Raw genomic sequence first — 18,623 nt, 5'->3', positions numbered from 1 at the left:
CCTAAGGTAATGAAAAAATTCTGAGATGCAAAGCTATCTGTCTCGCCACGTTTAGGATTAATTTCAATTTTTCCTGATCCCTAATAGATAAGGGAGAACGATTCATCATATATCCTGAATAACTAGTGTATTTGTACGCTTACACTATAAATATGTTTACAATTGTGATGATTCAATTGATCTCCACCAACCTCAAAATTTTTCCGACTGAGTAAATAAAATTTATGCGTAATACAAAACCCCATTGATATTCAATAGAATTTAGATAAGATCATTCAATATTGATGAGAATGTTTTCTATGAAATTGATTAGATTAGTACCTGACGATCTGACTGAAATCGAAAATATTGGAAAATTTGTATCATGATCCTTCATGATAATTAAAAACTGTCTCCTTGTTTTGAGTATCTGTTTGAATTATATCTCTCGTTTAAGGAACTATTCGTTATAAATATCGACTTCCTGGTCTTATTTTTCATTTCTGACAGCTCCATTATATTCAAAGATATTATCTTTGAAGTAGTTACCAAATCGTGTTCAGGAATGAGTTTACTATTTTTTTCCGGTAGAAATTTGGTATACATATTCATCGAATCAAAATATCCAGCACTTGTTTGTGTTAGTTGGCTACCTCTGCTGATGATCTTGATCATTATAAAGTAATCAATTCAAATATTTCTAGGATTATGTGGGTCCTTGCCTCTAATATTAGTTTTTTTTCTATATATAAAAAAATACATCAAAATAAATATTACGAAAAGGAATATTCAAAAAGTAGACATTTGGTCTTGAACAATTTAATGATATATCGATTTTTTTTTGACAATAATTTTTTTGTATCTTCTAAGTTAATATGGAAAAAAGTTGCTCTTACCCCAATTCATTCTCCCTAATGATCAACTAATGACGCACTCCTCCTGATTATTATCTACGATTTTTTTTTATCTATAATCTGAATAGCAATTGCGTGCTTTTTAATCATATTTAAATTATTCAAACTTTCCATAATAGTTTAATTAATCTTTATAACTGGCTATCACGCCTGGATGAATTTTGGTCATATGTATCCTCTTGTTTTTTCACCAACTCAAAGTATCGAATATTCTCATATCTAGAGGAATATTCTAGCTTCACGAAATACGTCTATTTTGAATATATTTTGTACTGAACTTAATATCATTTTTTCAGAGATGAACTTAATAGGTACCTACGTGAAATTGAAGAAAACATAACTGTACATAGTTACATGCATTTTATTGTATTTATTAGTTAAGAAAATTACATAAATTATACCAATATTATAAAGAGATTTTATTCAAGAATCAAATAGAACAAACATATGCCAAATCATTTTTCAGTTGAAATTGATATAATTTTTGAATAATCATTTTCATCGGCATAATTTCACAATTTGTTCAGTTGACTTTTACAGATAGCAAAAAAAAAATTATCATTAGATACATAATAAAACAACTTGACATATTTAAGGACTAAACAGACGAAATTATATCTGATCAGGTAGAACAGATAATAATTGGTGATATTTGTTACATGTTTAGAAGTATAATTTTGATATCACATATTTATCAGGTAATTCAATCAATTCGAATTTGATTCGATGTTCTCTAAAAGTTCAATCAGGTTTATTCGAACTTAATATAATTTTCGAAACACAATTGTAGGATTATTCGAAGACAAAAATTTAGTTGACATACCGGTTAAAATAAGAAATTGAGGGAATAATATACCTTTACTCATATAGAATTGTTAAGTCAATTCCAATTAGATTCCTTTTTTTGTAGCTTACAATAATAATTAAAAAAAAATTACCTATCGATCCGCCTTCAAAACCTATTTATATATAAAACAATATCATTATTCCAAGCACCTTTTTCCGATGTGATTCAATCGATTACCTTTTAAGTATAAATAAACAAGTATAAAAAGCACCCTGCCCTAAATGCTATGTAAAAGGAGTCCCATTGACACCATTCTAGCCGTGAGGGATGTAAATTAGGGTGATGTGGGGAACGAAAAAGAATTTAAAGTATCCTTCCGAAGGGATTCAACTCCCAAGCGGCTTACCACAACTTGTGACACGTTGAGTCAAATCACTGCCAACAGGTAAGCAAGATCTCTTACTGTTCACCGACAACCCCAAAGGATGTCTATTTAAATTCACCCCTTCTGAATATTGAACACCCAATTGGTTTTTTATCAATGATCTGATGTTGAATATGTACACGCGACAGATTCACGCAGGTAAGTGGTATCAACATGTGTTTTTTTTAACCCTTTATGCTTGCCACGCGACTACATTAGCATATTGTCGCTTACAGGTATCCCATTTTGTCCCACTGGGGGAGGTGTTGGAACTAATTTCCATGTGAATGTTAAATGATTACTTGGTTAGATGTCAGATTTTATGGAGGCGTATTTTTTTAACGATGCTAATAATAAATGGGAATACTTAAATATTATATTAGTCATGGAGTAATAAACATAAAGGGAGTATATGCAATTTTTTACATGTCCCCAACATGGTTAGATTAAGTGTCGGATTGTGATATATTTTCAAATCCACAATTTCATAATGACCGTATATTATAGTGAATGAAATATATTTATTTGATTATTCCTGATTGAATATGCAAATTTGAATATTTGGAATCCGGTGTTTTTCCTAATTATCAAAATTATAATAAACAGAATATTTATTATTTTCTGTATCTACCTGCTGAAATCCAAGGTTTGGTAACTTTTGCTCTCCTAGTGTCATCGGTTGTTTCACGTCGTTTGGCGCGCTTGCAGTTTGTTTTCTGAATTTCTGTTATATTTAGCTATTCATTTCAATCTATTTTGAGATAATATGAAACGTTGATTCACTATGGGACATAAGAAGTGCGTTCTTTGTGGAGAAATTCGCGAATTGAGTGAAATATCGTATCACTAATATGTTTTCATTTCCGCACGCTTCATGTCAAATTTGATAGTTCATGTTGGGGACAAAACTTGCTTACTGAAAATGACATAATGCTCCCTCTATCTGTGTTTATTACTGTGAGGTTAGATGTAAGAGTGAATATTTTTATGTGGTCTTTGACAAACAAAAAGTCATATATGTCATGTTTTAATTTTGAAAACTTAGAAAGTTGTTGATAGGAAAATTAGGGTTTAAATATTGATTGAAGGAAATTGGGTGGTTAGGAAATGCTACAAGTATATTTTCTGTCCATGATGATAAGAAACAAATTAATAAAAAAACATCACTTTGAACGTAAGTAAAGTTTTGTTCCATATCCAGTTTATAACTGAAAACGGTTCCATGACAGAGCCGAAAGCTCAGAAGAATCAATAAATAGTATATAAGCCTATTTTTGTGAAATTACATAATCTGATAATATCCTATCATATTAAACGTAAAAATTAATTAAACTCGGAAATCTATTGAAATAGCTCACTTTATTTTTTTTTGTGCTGTCTTCTATGTGAAGGTTAGTGATAAATTCTGTAAAGTTCTGAATGCTTTGTGTTTTTTTACTTAGAATCAAAATCGAGATGTTTTTCAATTTGAGAACTGTATGTTTTGAATTAGTACAAAACACTGGTAATAATGTAATTTTAATATGATTTCTAGTCGCCTCTATCTGGACCATAATATTATTTATTAAATCAAGATGATTTACTGATACAACTAGATCAGTCGTTGCCACTTCTATGAATATTGTTTTTCTTTGAATAAAACTACCAAATCAGAATTGTCCTTCGTGGAAATTCTGAACTCTGTAATTGTTTAAACTACGACCTCGTGCTGAAAATATTGAATTCAGTTCTGAAACTATGGAAATTTTCAGTTTTATCTTTCCATGAATCATTTCATTTGAATATTGTTCTATAATTTCAAGGCTTCACATATTTGTCAACCATATGATATTATAAGAAATAAATAGTGAATATTTCAGTTTAGTTAGAAATTTTTATCGTCAAAATAAGTTTATTTTTAGAAATAATCAATCGTACCTTGAGATACGCGATATGGTTATTCCGCTATATTTCGATGATATTCATCAAATTCAGTTCCTGGTTTTACCTTCTCGTCGAAAGTCCAGTTTTCTTGATATTTATTTCCATTTTCGTTATTATTCACCACTTATGCAACTTATCATACATATACTCAAGTGTTTGATTTATATTTATGTGATAAATCTTTATCGTCTTCAATATATAATGTCTCAAAGTTCTCTCATGTTTACTTAAGGTGGAGTATGAATTCTAGAAACGGAAATGAATAAAATAATTTAGTAAAATGTTAAACGAGTTCAGACTACTTTGGTTTCCTAATTTAATAAAACTTTGAATATTAGTTCGATAGATCTAGACATAATCTTTTGATGTCGATGTGTATCATGAAATTCACGTTTACCAGAAAACTTTCCTATTATTTACGACTCTTCAGGTCTGTATATTCTTGAAGGAAAAAAATAAATTCCCTTATCCCCCCCTTATCACGCCCAGTAGGCTTAGGCACATAAAAATATGCCCTTCCACCAGTTCTAAAACCCTGAACAACATGGAACACAGAGAATACGATGAAAAATCACACCTAATGTCCGTGTTCCGAATAGACCCACGCACCAGTAGGGGAAAGAATGGTAAATCGAGTGACGAAAAGGGGACTGACCAAATCGTCAAGACTCTAATGCACTAGATAAAGTATATTGGGTCACTTTTAAATAATGGAGGACCATTCAAGTCGAGTATAATTCCATTTAAATAAGAGAGAAAGAAAGTTTCCAGCTGTGGGGATGACCCCTTGCGAGAGACGAAAGGGGGGTAGACGTGCGAAATGCGAATTCGATAAGGATTGATTTTCGCAGAGGAAAAGTCTGAAAATCCGTTTGGGGCAGTTTTTCCGACTGGTGGCCAAGAACGTTGAAAATTTGGATAGGTGTATTTTGCTTCCAATTTTCCAATGAGACGTTTCATTTCGATATGAAAAACGAGGATATTTTAAGTGAAATCAATGGATGTTTCTCTCATTGTAAAGAGGAAGATGGCTGTGTCTGCAGCACCATATTCTTTTCATGAAATTGTCCATTACCAATTCGTACATTTGCCACTGTATATCTTCAATAACTTCACGAATTTCATTTGTAAGGACTTGAATCGAATGTGGAGCATTGGTATAAACCTTATCTTTCATGTTGCCCCAAAGAGAAAAGGCTAAAGGTGTTACATCATAAGATCTAGGTGGCCAATTGTGATCACCTCTTCGAGAAACAATACGGCCAGGAAACTTTTCTTGCAAATTGTGTTGTTATTGTTGAAAATAAGCGTAGTCCAATCACCTATAAAATCATAATTATTCTCTAAGTTTTTCTGACCATAACCAAAATTTCACCAAATTTTTTAATTTACATTAGTAAACTAGTTTCGAAGACCTGACCTAAATTTGATATATGAAGATTACCTCAGTAGCGCTTTAACCACTTTCAATTACAATTATTGAAAATCAAATTTTGCTTTTGTTTAATATTGACAAATGTCGGTACCCTTGTAATATATTCAGACAGGCCTATAGAGACATTAACATAGATAGAGGGAGTATACGCAATTTTTACATGTCCTCAACATGGTTAGATTACGTTGTCGGATTGTGATATATTTTTAAAATCCACAATTTTACTATATCATTATGAGTGTATATTACATTGAATGAAATATATTTATTTGAGTGATTCCCGATTAAATATGCAAATTTGAATATTTGGAATCTGATATTTTTCCTAATTGTCGAATTTATAATAAGCAGAATATTTATTATTTTCTGTATTTACCTACTGAAATCCAAGGTTTGTCAACTTTTGCTCTCCTAGTATCATCGGTTGTTTCACGTCGTTTGGCGCGCTTGAAGTTTGTTTTCTGAATTTCTGATATATTAAGGGATTTATTTCGATATATTTTGAGTTAATATGAAACGTTGATTTACTATGGGACATAAGAAGTGCGTTCTTTGTGGAGAAACTCGCGAATTGAGTGAAATATCGTATCACTGACATGTTTTCATTTCCGCGCGCTTCATGCCAAATTTGATAGTTCATGTTGGGAACAAAATTTGCTTTCTGAAAATGACATATGCTCCCTCTATCTATGTTTATTACTCTGATGTATTGTCACATTAGGCAAAGATTATAAAATATCCATCAATATTTAATCCATGGTAAGACATTTTATTACACTTCCCGAAACAGGTCAACAGATATGGAAGAATATTTCATCCCTATACGTGATAATGCAGCGCCAAGACGGTCATCCAGTGAATTTATGACATTTAAGATGTCGTACATCTCAGTCAAATTCAGTTACATATGCCTCTCATCCAGTGACATTTCAATATATGTTTTATGGAATGTATAACCTGCACTGGCCATATATCAGAAGGGACTATCAGAGCAAGGTGCCGCTGTGCTCGGACCCCACAGGACATTCTGAAGGACCGATAGGGAAACTCCCCTAGGACCTAACTCCCTCTGCCCACACGAAATACCTTATCTAGAAACAGACAGGACTTCTCCATTTTCTGTCTCACACATTCAGGAATGGAGAACGGAATGGAATGGATATGTTATAAGGACTATGCCCAGCAGGAAGGATTCTGTACTTCCAGGAACCATTAGAGAACTCTTGGGGAACTTGATGCAAATTTTATAGGTTTTATTATTTTCTGCTGAGCAAAAAATTATCCTAATCAAAAGATTCAATTATAGTACTGAGTTTCCATTTCTGTAAATATTCATATTTTGTAAACATTATTACCTGTAATACCTGTAAAAAATTGTATCATGTATCACTCGAAACAGATATTATCATTCCAAAATTATTTTATCGCCTGCAATAATATACTTATGCTGAAGCATCTAATCATAAAATCATTTTTTGAATGCTTTTTAAGTTTGTTCATTTTTTGAATTTTTCACAACACAGTGCCTTTCAAATGCTCCATTCAGATTAATCTCAGAGTAATAAACATACATAGAAGGAGCATATGTTATTTTCAGTAAGCAAATTTTGACCTCAACTCGAACTATCAAATTTGACAGGAAGCGCGCGGAAATAAAAACATATCAGTAATACGATATTTCACTCAATTCGCGAGTTTCTCCACAAAAAACGCATTTCTTATGTCCAATAGTGAATCAATGTTTAATATTAACTCAAAATATATTGAAATAAATACCTAAATATATCATAAATTCAGAAAAGAAACTTCAAGCGCGCCAAACGACGTGAAATAACCGATGTCACTAGGAGAGCAAAAGTTGACAAACCTTGGATTTCAGCAGATAGTTACAAAAAATAATAAATATTCTGCTTATTATAAATTCGGCAATTGAAAAAATATCGGATTGAATATTTAATTGTGAATTACCCTAATAAATAAATTTCATTCAATATAATAAACATTCACAACAATATAGTAAAATTGTGGATTTCAAAATATATCACAATCCGGCAACGTAATCTAACCATGTTGGAGACATGTAAAAATTGCGTATACTCCCTTTATCTATGTTTATTACTCTATGAGATCAATAAACCAAAATGTATATTCAAAAAACCGTTAAGCCTTTCGAGTTGCTTTATTAGAAAACATTACTAGATTTAATCAGAAAAATTGCCTGCTCAGCCTTATCCAGAAAATGAGTAAAAAATTACCAGAATGATGCCCATGCATTGTGGACTCCATATGTGACCTAATGGTGTAACTAACAAGGTCTCTATTTTTTTCGTAATAAAGTGAAAGATAACGATAGGGGTGTTTCACCCCGTTCAGAGAGGGGTCAGTTTTATATTGAAACCTCATCAATAATATATGGATTTGCCGGGAATATTAGGTTTATTCAACATCCTCGTTCTTCTATCAAACAAGCCAGTCAATTTCCGAACATCATTGATTTCGAAGGAACATGCCCCATTGACAGATTATTAGGAAAACCCCCAAAATCGCTGACTCACCCCTTCTTGTTAATGTCACATGTTGCGCCGTACCTTGGGCCTTATTATCAAATCGACTGTTCAGCATTCGCCATAGACGAAGGAAAATATCACAATAAAACAGGATTTAACAAGAGGGGTAGTTTGGAGAGGATACATCATGATTATCTTATTGAAGATACTTATCGAAATATAAAGAATTATCAGAAACGATTAGAAGATTCAAGCACGAGTAGGCATTATGTTATGCCAATGGACTAGTTTAGTGATGTTGATAATACTATATTTGACACGATAGAATTAAAATATAGAGCAAAACTGATAAATCAGTGAAAAAATTTTGAAAATCCATCAATAAATGACTGAGAAATAGATTATTTAAATTTACGTATTTTAGCGCGGAACGTCTTTGGTCTGTGACGTCACGGCACTTGCCTGTGATCGCTACACCATAAATTACGTTTAAATACTTAGCCGCGCCAAGGCTCTCGCGCCGTTTGTAGTTGTACAGTGTAGTTTTAACTCGAGTTTTGTTTTTATGTCACCATAATGGAAGAAGGCTTCGTGAAAGGACAAAGTGACAATTTGCCTAAAATAGATATATTCGCAGTGATGGCGTTTTTTTCTTCAAATCCATCTTATGTCAGTGCTGAAATAAAAGGAGTTAAACTTTTCAAGTAAGTATCTACTTTTGAGTTTGCTTCATCATGGTTCAACTTATAACGATGATTTATTTAAAAAACGTTTCATAAACAGTTTGTAGTTGAGAAGGTACTGGTTGTTGAAGTCTATCAATGGCACAACATATTTATGTGAGGAGTAAAAAGTAAAAAGAGAAAAAAGTAATTTATATGTATGTAAATAGAAAGTTATTTCAGCCATCGTGTAACGAAAAAAACATGACACGAACGGCATAAGTGATTGTACACCAATGAATTCGTAAGCACTCTGCGAATACCAGTCGTCTAGTGTGTGACGTCACGCCACTCACACGTACTATGAAATTATTCTTCCAAGCGCAACTTCAAAGTCCCATCACTTTTTCATTTCTAGAGTTATTTCAATGATTCTTCCACATTTTTGTTTCATTTTACTTAAATTTTCAGAATTAATCCTTAACAAAAAAATGAAAACTAGTCCATTGGTTTGGGTGACAATGAGTCACCTCGTCCTTCAGTCCTAAAAATTCTACCCGCACCAAACAGTGACATATTGAGGTTGGAGAGGCTTCTCAACAATCATTATTATATTGTCAGAGCCCCAAATGCGACGATTCTGCTTATTAACGTAACATCCAAGGTGAAAATGGGCCTCATCACTGAAGATGATTTTTTGATGAAAATCCATATCATTTTGATGCATATAATGCATCAAATGCATCATGTCATGCGAGAAATCGACAAACCTGGGTTTTCCTCAACATCACCAATAATCTCAGTTGTTCTTGAGAGACCCACAGGGTCTCTTCACATCACTAACTAGTCCCAACAGCTCAAGCTTTTTCACTAGATTCACTTTTGAAGGCTGAAAATGGTGCTTTACGACGAACCAAAAGTGCTTTAGTTTTGCGAATTCTCACCATTTTTCTAGTGAATTTTAACAACTTCGATGCATTTGATGCATAAACATAGATAGAGGAAGTATACGCAATTTTTACATGTCCCCAACATGGGTAGATTACGTTGTCCGATTATGATATATTTTTAAATCCACAATTTTACTATATCATTATGAATGTATATTATATTGAATGAAATATATTTATTTGAGCGATTAAATATGCAAAGTTGAATATTTGAATTCCGATATTTTTCCTAATTGTCGAATTTATAATAAGCAGAATATTCATTATTTTCTGTATCTACCTGGTGAAATCCAAGGTTTGGCAACTTTTGCTCTCCTAGTGTCATCGATTGTTTCACGTCGTTTGGCGCGTTTGTTTTCTAAATTTCTGATATATTTAGGTACTTATTTCAATATAATTTGAGTTAATATGAAACGTTGATTCACTATGGGACATAAGAAGTGCGTTCTTTGTGTAGCAACTTGCGAATTGGGTGAAATATCGTATCTCTGATATGTTTTCATTTCCGCACGCTTCATGTCAAATTTGATAGTTCATGTTGGGGACAAAATTTGCTTACTGAAATTGACATATGCTCCCTCTATCTATGTTTATGAATCTGAGGGCTATTTAAATAGAAATCTCTTATTGGAAAACCCTTCATATACTCTGAAGCAACCTTTAAAATAATTTTTATTATATTTGCGAACTTCTACTTGCATAGGTGTTGAAAGTTTTCTGTTGTATATCTACTATATTCTTCAGTTATGTACTCAAATTTAATTTGAAAATAGAAGTTCCTCGAAAATTTCCATTGGACCTTTGATATTTTTTATAACATTCAGAATGTAATCTACTGATAAAAAAACGTTGAAACGACCTTTCGTTCGACCAACCCATATGGTTTCCAGGGGTCACATGCACACCGGAAATAATTAATGACCAATTCGGTAAACTTTCAATTTCCAATATTATCAATGTTGAAGAGGCAATTTTCGAGTCCGATTCCGTGTCTTCCAGATATAAATTCGATAAATGAGCTATCATAAATGTCGTCAGGCTTGCGACCCAGCCATATAAATTGTGCCATCCCTATTCTATAATTAAAACCTCTCCGTCCCCCGCGTAAGCCGCTGCCCGCGCAGTGTTACCAACCACTCCCTAACAACTGTCATCCTTCCCTGATGCATAAACAATTCTGACGTTGCGAACTTAAATGAAGGCAGGCAAATGGGTGACAGTTCGAACTACTGTCGTTTTCTCGGAAATCCTAGCCGATACAATAAGGTTAATCTGTAATCAGAGGGAAATTGGGACCTAGGGATAGCTGTATGATGATTATTCATTATGCCGTTTAAACCGACCCTTATGATGGTAATTAGCATCGAGCGATATCATCGCATTTGGGACCCTTTGAATTGAACGTTTAAAATTTAAAGTGGCAGTTTTTTCGCCCGCATTGTACTATTAATGTAGGCAATTTATATGGTGGGCATCACGTGAGAAATTTCTTTTTTTTCGTATTCGAATTGAGGAAAGAATTATTCTAATTTCTACAGTTATTTCAATAGTTGTAGATTACGAAAATTGAATATGTTAATACATTTTCACTTGTTCACAATCTCGAGCTTTCTGGAATACTATTTTGAGCTATTATTACGATGATTTGTTACGAAATCTTCAGATTTGTACAACAATTTTTGTCTATATTAGAGTTGTAAAACTCATCTTTATTCATTTAAAAATGAACATAATATATGTATAAGTTTTCATCATTCATATACCGGCGCATCCGTCAATTTGTATCAATGATTTTCTTATAAGAATTAAATTATTCATTATTTCCTCGTTATTTCTATTCAATATTTCTTCAGAGAAAAACAAGTTTTTTAGACAAACTGGCATCAAATACTTTTTGCCCTTGGATGTGGTACACAAATTTGGAATTCAATATAATTTGGAATTTTGGAAACGAATTCGAAAAATTTCATTCATAATTTGTTTAAAGACTAAAATTCAAAATTTAATGGGAATTCAAGTTCTGAATCAAACTCATCTACATAATAAGTATTTTATACCAATGAGCAATACTATACCGCTCAACGCATATTGTGATTTTATTATTTATTTTATTATTATTTATTTATTATATTATATATATTGGAGCGATAATATTTTTTTTATTTTTTTTTCGTTCGAACTGATCCAGAATATTTCGATGAACTTACCTGGTGGGGATAGTCCAAGTCTTGAATGAAGTGCTGCTTTGGATTCTTCGGCAGTAGGTAATTGCATATCTTGCCTCCAGTTTATTTCAGGTTCATTCATCCATATTTTTCCTGAAACAATGTTGTTACTATTAATGAGATATTCTATCAAGAAAGTCATATTGATAAATCAATTGAAAAACTGGCTTGAAGGTGTGTGATTTTGTTATTGAATTCACACTATTATCCTGTATGCTTCGTAATAAATGATCTCATCAAACTTTTTTCGGTTTTCAAAATTCAAAGTAACACATCGAGAAAATCGCTTTCAGTTAGGATTTGAACGAATTTTGATTTCATTTTTTGTGTCATTATTCAATGTCCTTCGTGTGCATTGGTAATTTTCAATGAAAGTCGTGTTCGGTGAATAATTAATAATACTCAACACTAATTGATTGCTACCAACCCGCATTCAACTACCAATTTAATATTAGTTGATCCTAGGCAAATATCACGAAAGTGGTAGCTTATGATTCCTATCAACTCATATTAATATATACATCTTTTCTACAGGCTGTAACCGAAGAATTGCGAACGTTTTTGAGCGAATATTTGTCGAAATTTAAATGGGTCTTTCAAGTAAACAACAGCTCTTAGGCCGTTCCTTGAAAAGTAACATATTTCCCAAAATGGGAAAAATCATATTTATCTCTTCCTTGGAATCTTGAAGGAATGACATTTTGTGGGCATGTTTAAACAATAAAAAGGCTATCTATGAATATTTTTCAAATTTTTTTGTGATCTTTCAAAGAAGTGAAACTTGTAACCTATATTGATTTTTTTACGAGATCTTTTCAACGAAACATAATTTCACAATTTAAAAATGTGTTTTAAAAACAAGGATTCATTACAAAAAAATTTAACTATTGTGCAAGTCCACGAAAGAAATAGTTTCCTAATGAAGAAATGAAATGAAACATTGTACATAACATATCTTCTGTAAGTGGCTATCACGTTTTTTTTTAACGCAAAATACCCTTCCTTCAACATTTCATATAGTAAAGGCCTGAGCGCTTTTGTTTACATTAAACACCCCCTTTAATTTTCGAGAAGAATTCGATCCCTTAGAATTTTAGTACTTATTTGATAACACCGTCTATATAAGAAACTGAACGATCGAATTTGGATAATCAAATGAAGACATTTAGCGGCGTTAAATTTATATAACATTACATAACGTAAACTTAATTCCATAATCAATGTAATACACACAAATGAAAAGAGAAAATAGTAAAAAATATAACAATTAATCAATCAAATCAAGTTATACAGAACGAATATTCTTGTACTTATCGAAAATACTCATATTTCCTCATAATCTAGTAATATGCATAATCAAATAACGAAATTTAGCGATATCATATTATACTGAATATATATCAAATGATGTTGAATGAATATCCTTGTATTTCTTTTCTATTATCTTATACTTATATTTTCTTATATTCTCAGTATCTAAATTCGAATAAATTTAATCGATTCATACGTAATTAGCCCAAGTAAACGAAACGTTGAAAATTCTTCCCCGATATTCACGGGGACATTAACATAACCTTGAGGAAGACACCTAGGCAAGGAAATCCCAATTTGGGAATTTTACGAGCCGTAGAGGTTGAAGACCCGAATCGTAACGTTGTTGTGGCTGCTCCAGACCGGTGGAAGCTGCGTGTTCCTGGACGATTGTTGTGGTGGGGGGAAGGGGGGTATTGATTAGAGCGACCCTAGTTAGCGCCGTCCCGCCTCTCGCGTCTCCAACCCCCGCATATGCCGGTTCCCCGCTCGGGGCGAATAATTTCGAGCTTTTGTGGATATAAGAAAATCGGGGTGGGGTGATTTTCGCCGTCCGGACTTAATGAAATCATGGACGGTAATAATTTCGCGATGAAACAAAGGAGGGGTGGAGGGGGTGAAGGGGGTTGAGTTGCGGAATGAATCGGTTTCTGATCCTGGTAGGCGGAAAGGTTTTTATTTCTTCCTAATGATTTTTGTTACCTAATTTTATTTTTCCTTCTTTCAATACGAAATTTTGAGGTTGTTTCTGGAAAGTTCTAGCATTTTGTTTTAATGTTGATATTGAGCTCCAATAATTTATTTTTGTATATCACATTTGATTCAATGATGAAATTTGAGAAAAAAATATAGAAATACGAAAATAGAAAACATTATTATTTTTTCCAACAAAATAATTATAAGAACTAATAGATAGGTTTGCTATTAGTGCTATAAAATGTTAAAAATTGGAAATGGAACAAAGAACCTGTCTAAAATATTTTGTGATTCACTTTCCTGGTAAATTCTCGCCATACAAATTGTAAAACTTTTTTTTGAATTGGAGATTATTTAAGTCATTTTATTTGATAGAGCAGAAATTTAAAATTAAACGATAAGGGGATGAAGCAATTCAGAATAAAAAATCTAATAACGTATAAAAATAATCGAAAACATATTCGTATTATTATTATATATTATAAGATCCAAAAAACAGATTTGCTATTTATTATTGCTTTTAATTGTTAAAAATGAAAAAAAGAACCAGTCTGAAATATTTTGTTTTTCACTTTGCCGGTAAATTGTTGACATACAAATTGTAAAATTTTCTTTTATCAGGTGTGTGAATAAGTCTTTCCCGTTTTTTGTAAGGGATGGCGCCACCAATACTGTGCGAGTATTTAATGGTTACATATGTCATAATCAAAGCTTATTCATCTGTCAACAATTCCACACTAACACATTAGTTGAAATTTTTTCGCATCATAAATTTTTGAAATCGTGAAAATGTCGAAAATTGAGCCGAGTCGACATCATTTGCGGGAAGTTTCACTTTATTGGTTCAATTTGAAGAAATCTGCTGCCGAGGCGCATCGGTTGCTTCAGGAAGCTTATGGAGAAGGTTGTGTCGATGATTCATGTGTTCGCGGATGGTTTCGACGCTTCAAAAGTGGCGATTTCGACGTGGAAGACAAGGAGCGTTCCGGGCGGCCGCAAATCTTTGAAGATCAAGAATTGGCGACTTTGCTTGATGAAGATTCGTGTCAAACGCAAGAAGAACTTGCTGAAGCATTGGGAGTTGACCGAACAACCATTTCCAAGCGTTTGAAAGCCATGGGAATGATCCAAAAGCAAGGAAATTGGGTGCCGTACGAACTGAAGCTGAGAGACCCGCCGTATAGTCCAGACATTGCTCCGTCTGATTACCATCTCTTCAGATCGATGACGTATGGCCTGGCTGACCAGCACTTCCATTCCTACGAGGAAGCCAAAAAATGGGTGGATGACTGGATAGAGGCCAAACCGGTCGAATTTTTTCGCAACGGGATTCGTATGTTGCCAGAAAGATGGGGGAAAGTTGTAGCTAGCGATGGCCAATACTTTCAATAATTCATTTGTAACCATTTTTTCCACAATAAAGGCTCAAAATTTGAAAAAAAACGGGAAAGACTTATTCACACACCTGATAATTGCAGAATATTTATATAATTTTACTGATATAGCAAAAATTAAAAAAATTTTTATTATTTATCGAGTTTTTGTATGTTTTTTTGATATTTTTATTTCAATAGTGAAATTCGAAGAAAAAAAAAACGAAAATTGGAAACATTCGTATCTATTATTATTTTTTAACCTTAAAAAAAAATTATAAAATCCAATAGATAGATTTTCTATTTGATATTGCTATTAATTGTTTAAAATAGAAAATGGAAGAAAGAATCTAAATAATAATAATAAATATCTTAAAAATTTTGTTTTTCACTTTCCCCGTAAATTAACGACATACGAATTGTAGAGTTTTTTTCGCAGATTATTTATATCATTTTACCGATAAAACAAATAAAGAAAATTTAATAAAATGAGCATGCAATGAAGCAATTTCGTTTAAAAAACGTTATAATGTATACCCAAGCCCAATACTGAACCGGATTTGGGATCAGCAAAGAAAAAAAAGGTAACCATTATTATTCATACCAATTTTTTCAATAATTTTTGTCCCCGAAAAAAGTGATCCTTAACGTTCTAATATATTCTCGCTATTGGCAAAATCTCACTGTTAACTCTAAACGAATTTCCAAGAACCCCAAATTCGAATAATTGGCGTTCCCAAAGAAAATTTGTCATAACCGATACCATAATGAATAGGTCGAATTTTTTGGACGGAATCAACATAAGTAGCAGTTTTGCGAAAGGGACAACAAATTACGAATTGTCCGAGTTTTAAATTGTTATCCGTGGGATGACACATGAATAGTCGCAACAAAAGTGGCCATGGGAACTCGGTGTATTCAAAGAAGCCGCAGGGTGTTATTACCGAAACAATCGTCTTCTGTTACTAGATGATTGATTCCGAGAAACCGCTTCGAATGATTTCGTAGCTTCGGCGACAAGAATCTTCAACGATGGTCGAATAAATGAGGAAACTTGTCTAGTCTCGAATACGTGTAAATGTGAAAAAGAAAAATGTTGGTTCAATAATCGCCTCTTGTGGAACACCTTCCTTATTGTACCTGTTAAGTGTTAGATATGACAAAATTGTTTAAAACCCGGAGAACTCTTTCGCTACCACCTTTTTTCAATAAAAGAACCACTTCCGATCATGCACCTGAAAATATAAGGCCACAATTTACTTAGAATTTTTGTTACCCAATTTTATTTTTCCTCCTTTCAATACGAAATGATGGTGTTGTTTTTCTGAAAATTTCTAGCAGTATTTTTGATGTTAATATTAACCTACCATATTTTTTTTTGTATGTTATTTTTTATTGTTTTTCATTATTTTTATTTCATTGATGAAATTTGAAGAAATAGAGAAATACGAAAAGCGGAAACATATTCGTATTATTATTTTTTGAACTTCCAAAGAATTTATAAGATCCAATAGATAGACTTGCTATTTGTTATTGCTCTAAATTGTTGAAAATGGAATAAAGAACCTATCTAAAATATTTTGGGTTTCACTTTTCCGGAAAATTGTCGTCTTACAAATTGTAGAACTATTTTTAAAATTGCAGATTATTGTCTTGTCTCGAATACGTGTCAGGTGTAAACGAAAAATGTTGGTTCAATAATCGACTCTTGTGGAACACCTTCCTTATACCTGTTAAGAGTTAGATTTGACAAAAATTGTATAAAATCCTGAGAACTCTTTAGCTACCCCCTTTTTTCAATAAAAGCGCCCCTTCCAATCATGCAGCCGAAAGTATAAGGCCACAATTTACTTAGGAAGTCCCTTTTATCAATTGAATTGTGCATCTTCAAAAGGATGCCTCCTCGCCTCCCCCGAATCTCCGTTTGAGCAGGGCGCCCACTAAAATGCCCTTATTTCACTTTTATTTAACTCAGTTTTATCTCCTCCAAATCACATAGCCGGTGGATGTTTGAATCTAGAACGTCCGACCATCGAGAAATTGGAGATTAAGGGATGGAAACGTCCGTGTTTTCACCCCCTCGACCCCGGCTCTTTGTGCTACCAGTATCAGATGTTCAAAAGTAAATATCCTTTATCACGTGATAAGTCGGGATGGATCTTTGGTTCTTGTTGGATATTCTGGACGTTTCTAGGATTCAGTGTATGTATTTGGTGGCAAGGCAGTGGAAAAATATCGATCAAGAATAAAATAAGACAATTCCATACTAAAGCAGAGTTTGAGCTATATTTTTTTTAGTTTTCCATAGAAAGTAATATAGGTTTTTTATAGTACAGTATTTTGTGATTTTTGCAATGGATACAATGCACCAGATTACTTGTCTTGAATTTTGCATCACAAATTAAATTTCGTCAGTGAAAGTACATAAATCGTGATTAGCAAAAAACAACTCTCAGTTTTGTAACAAGACAAAAATTTGAAAAAATCTTATCCAACAACCATTATATTCTCCTGATATAGTTTCAATAGAATTTCTTCTCTTTCCAATCGTTTTCAGTCAAAAGAACACAAAACAACTCTCTACGATTACTGAAGACCGTTCTTCAAAATGCCTTTGCGAATGATACTAATTATTGTATTATTTTTGGGCGTAAGTATATTATTGCGTGAAAACGTCTATTTTAAAGGTGATAAAAAACACAGTTTGAGCGTTATTGATCAATTCCCGGTATTTCATTGACATACACACAAAATAGTCATATTCCATTTCGTTAAATTTTTAATGAAAATGTCTGTATTTTCTAATGGGAAACCACCAAACATTTTTGTGGAAATTTAGTGTTCCTCTTCGCGTATTTAGTGTTTTAAAAAGAATGAGAATATACAATATTTTACCGCAAAGACCTAGCTTGAGAGGGAACACAACTATGTGAATGCTCAAGAGATATTTCTTCTTACAAATTAAATTGGTGATATGGTATCTCTACAAGGCACTAATGTATTTCAAAAGTATTCGTAAAAATAAATCCTACGAAAAATCATACCAAAAAAGGCTCTAATTTTGTGAAAATTTATGAAAAAAAACTGATGATGTACTTTTTTCCGACGAAAGTTGGAATTATTGTAATATTCCTAACTTTTACTGATCATTTAATTTTTCTGGAAAAACCGCTCATTATTTTTGTCTCTCATCCTTGACAGATCATGAGAATGTCACGTGGTGGTGTTCCCTCTTATAAACAGTTTTAAGGTCAAAATAATTTACGAATTTTGGGTTTAAGCGTCACAGTTTGATATGGATATTCAGTGACAGGAAAAAAAAAATCAATGTTGAAAAAAATTGTATTTAGAGCTGGAGAGATGGACTCAAATTTTGTCATTCGGTTACGGAAATCTAAAAAATCGTTTCCGATTGAACGTTGCGATATTAGCTGGTA

General features: G+C 32.7%; 1 protein-coding gene across 2 annotated transcripts in view; it reads right to left on the bottom strand.

The window, feature by feature from the left end:
- The window catches only part of LOC123684201 (protein nubbin-like), a 94,026-nt gene that overhangs the window by 31,242 nt on the left and 44,161 nt on the right, over positions 1-18,623 (bottom strand). For both annotated transcript variants that reach the window (XM_045623369.1, XM_045623370.1), the window contains exon 3: positions 11,789-11,899. In XM_045623369.1, coding sequence (XP_045479325.1) covers positions 11,789-11,899 — 111 coding nt within the window. The remainder of the gene's footprint in view (positions 1-11,788; positions 11,900-18,623) is intronic.

This window comes from Harmonia axyridis, chromosome 7, assembly GCF_914767665.1.
Source record: "Harmonia axyridis chromosome 7, icHarAxyr1.1, whole genome shotgun sequence".
In the NCBI taxonomy this organism is placed as follows: domain Eukaryota; kingdom Metazoa; phylum Arthropoda; class Insecta; order Coleoptera; family Coccinellidae; genus Harmonia; species Harmonia axyridis.
Note: the sequence above shows the minus strand (reverse complement) of the source record. Positions and strands in the feature narration are given on the sequence as shown.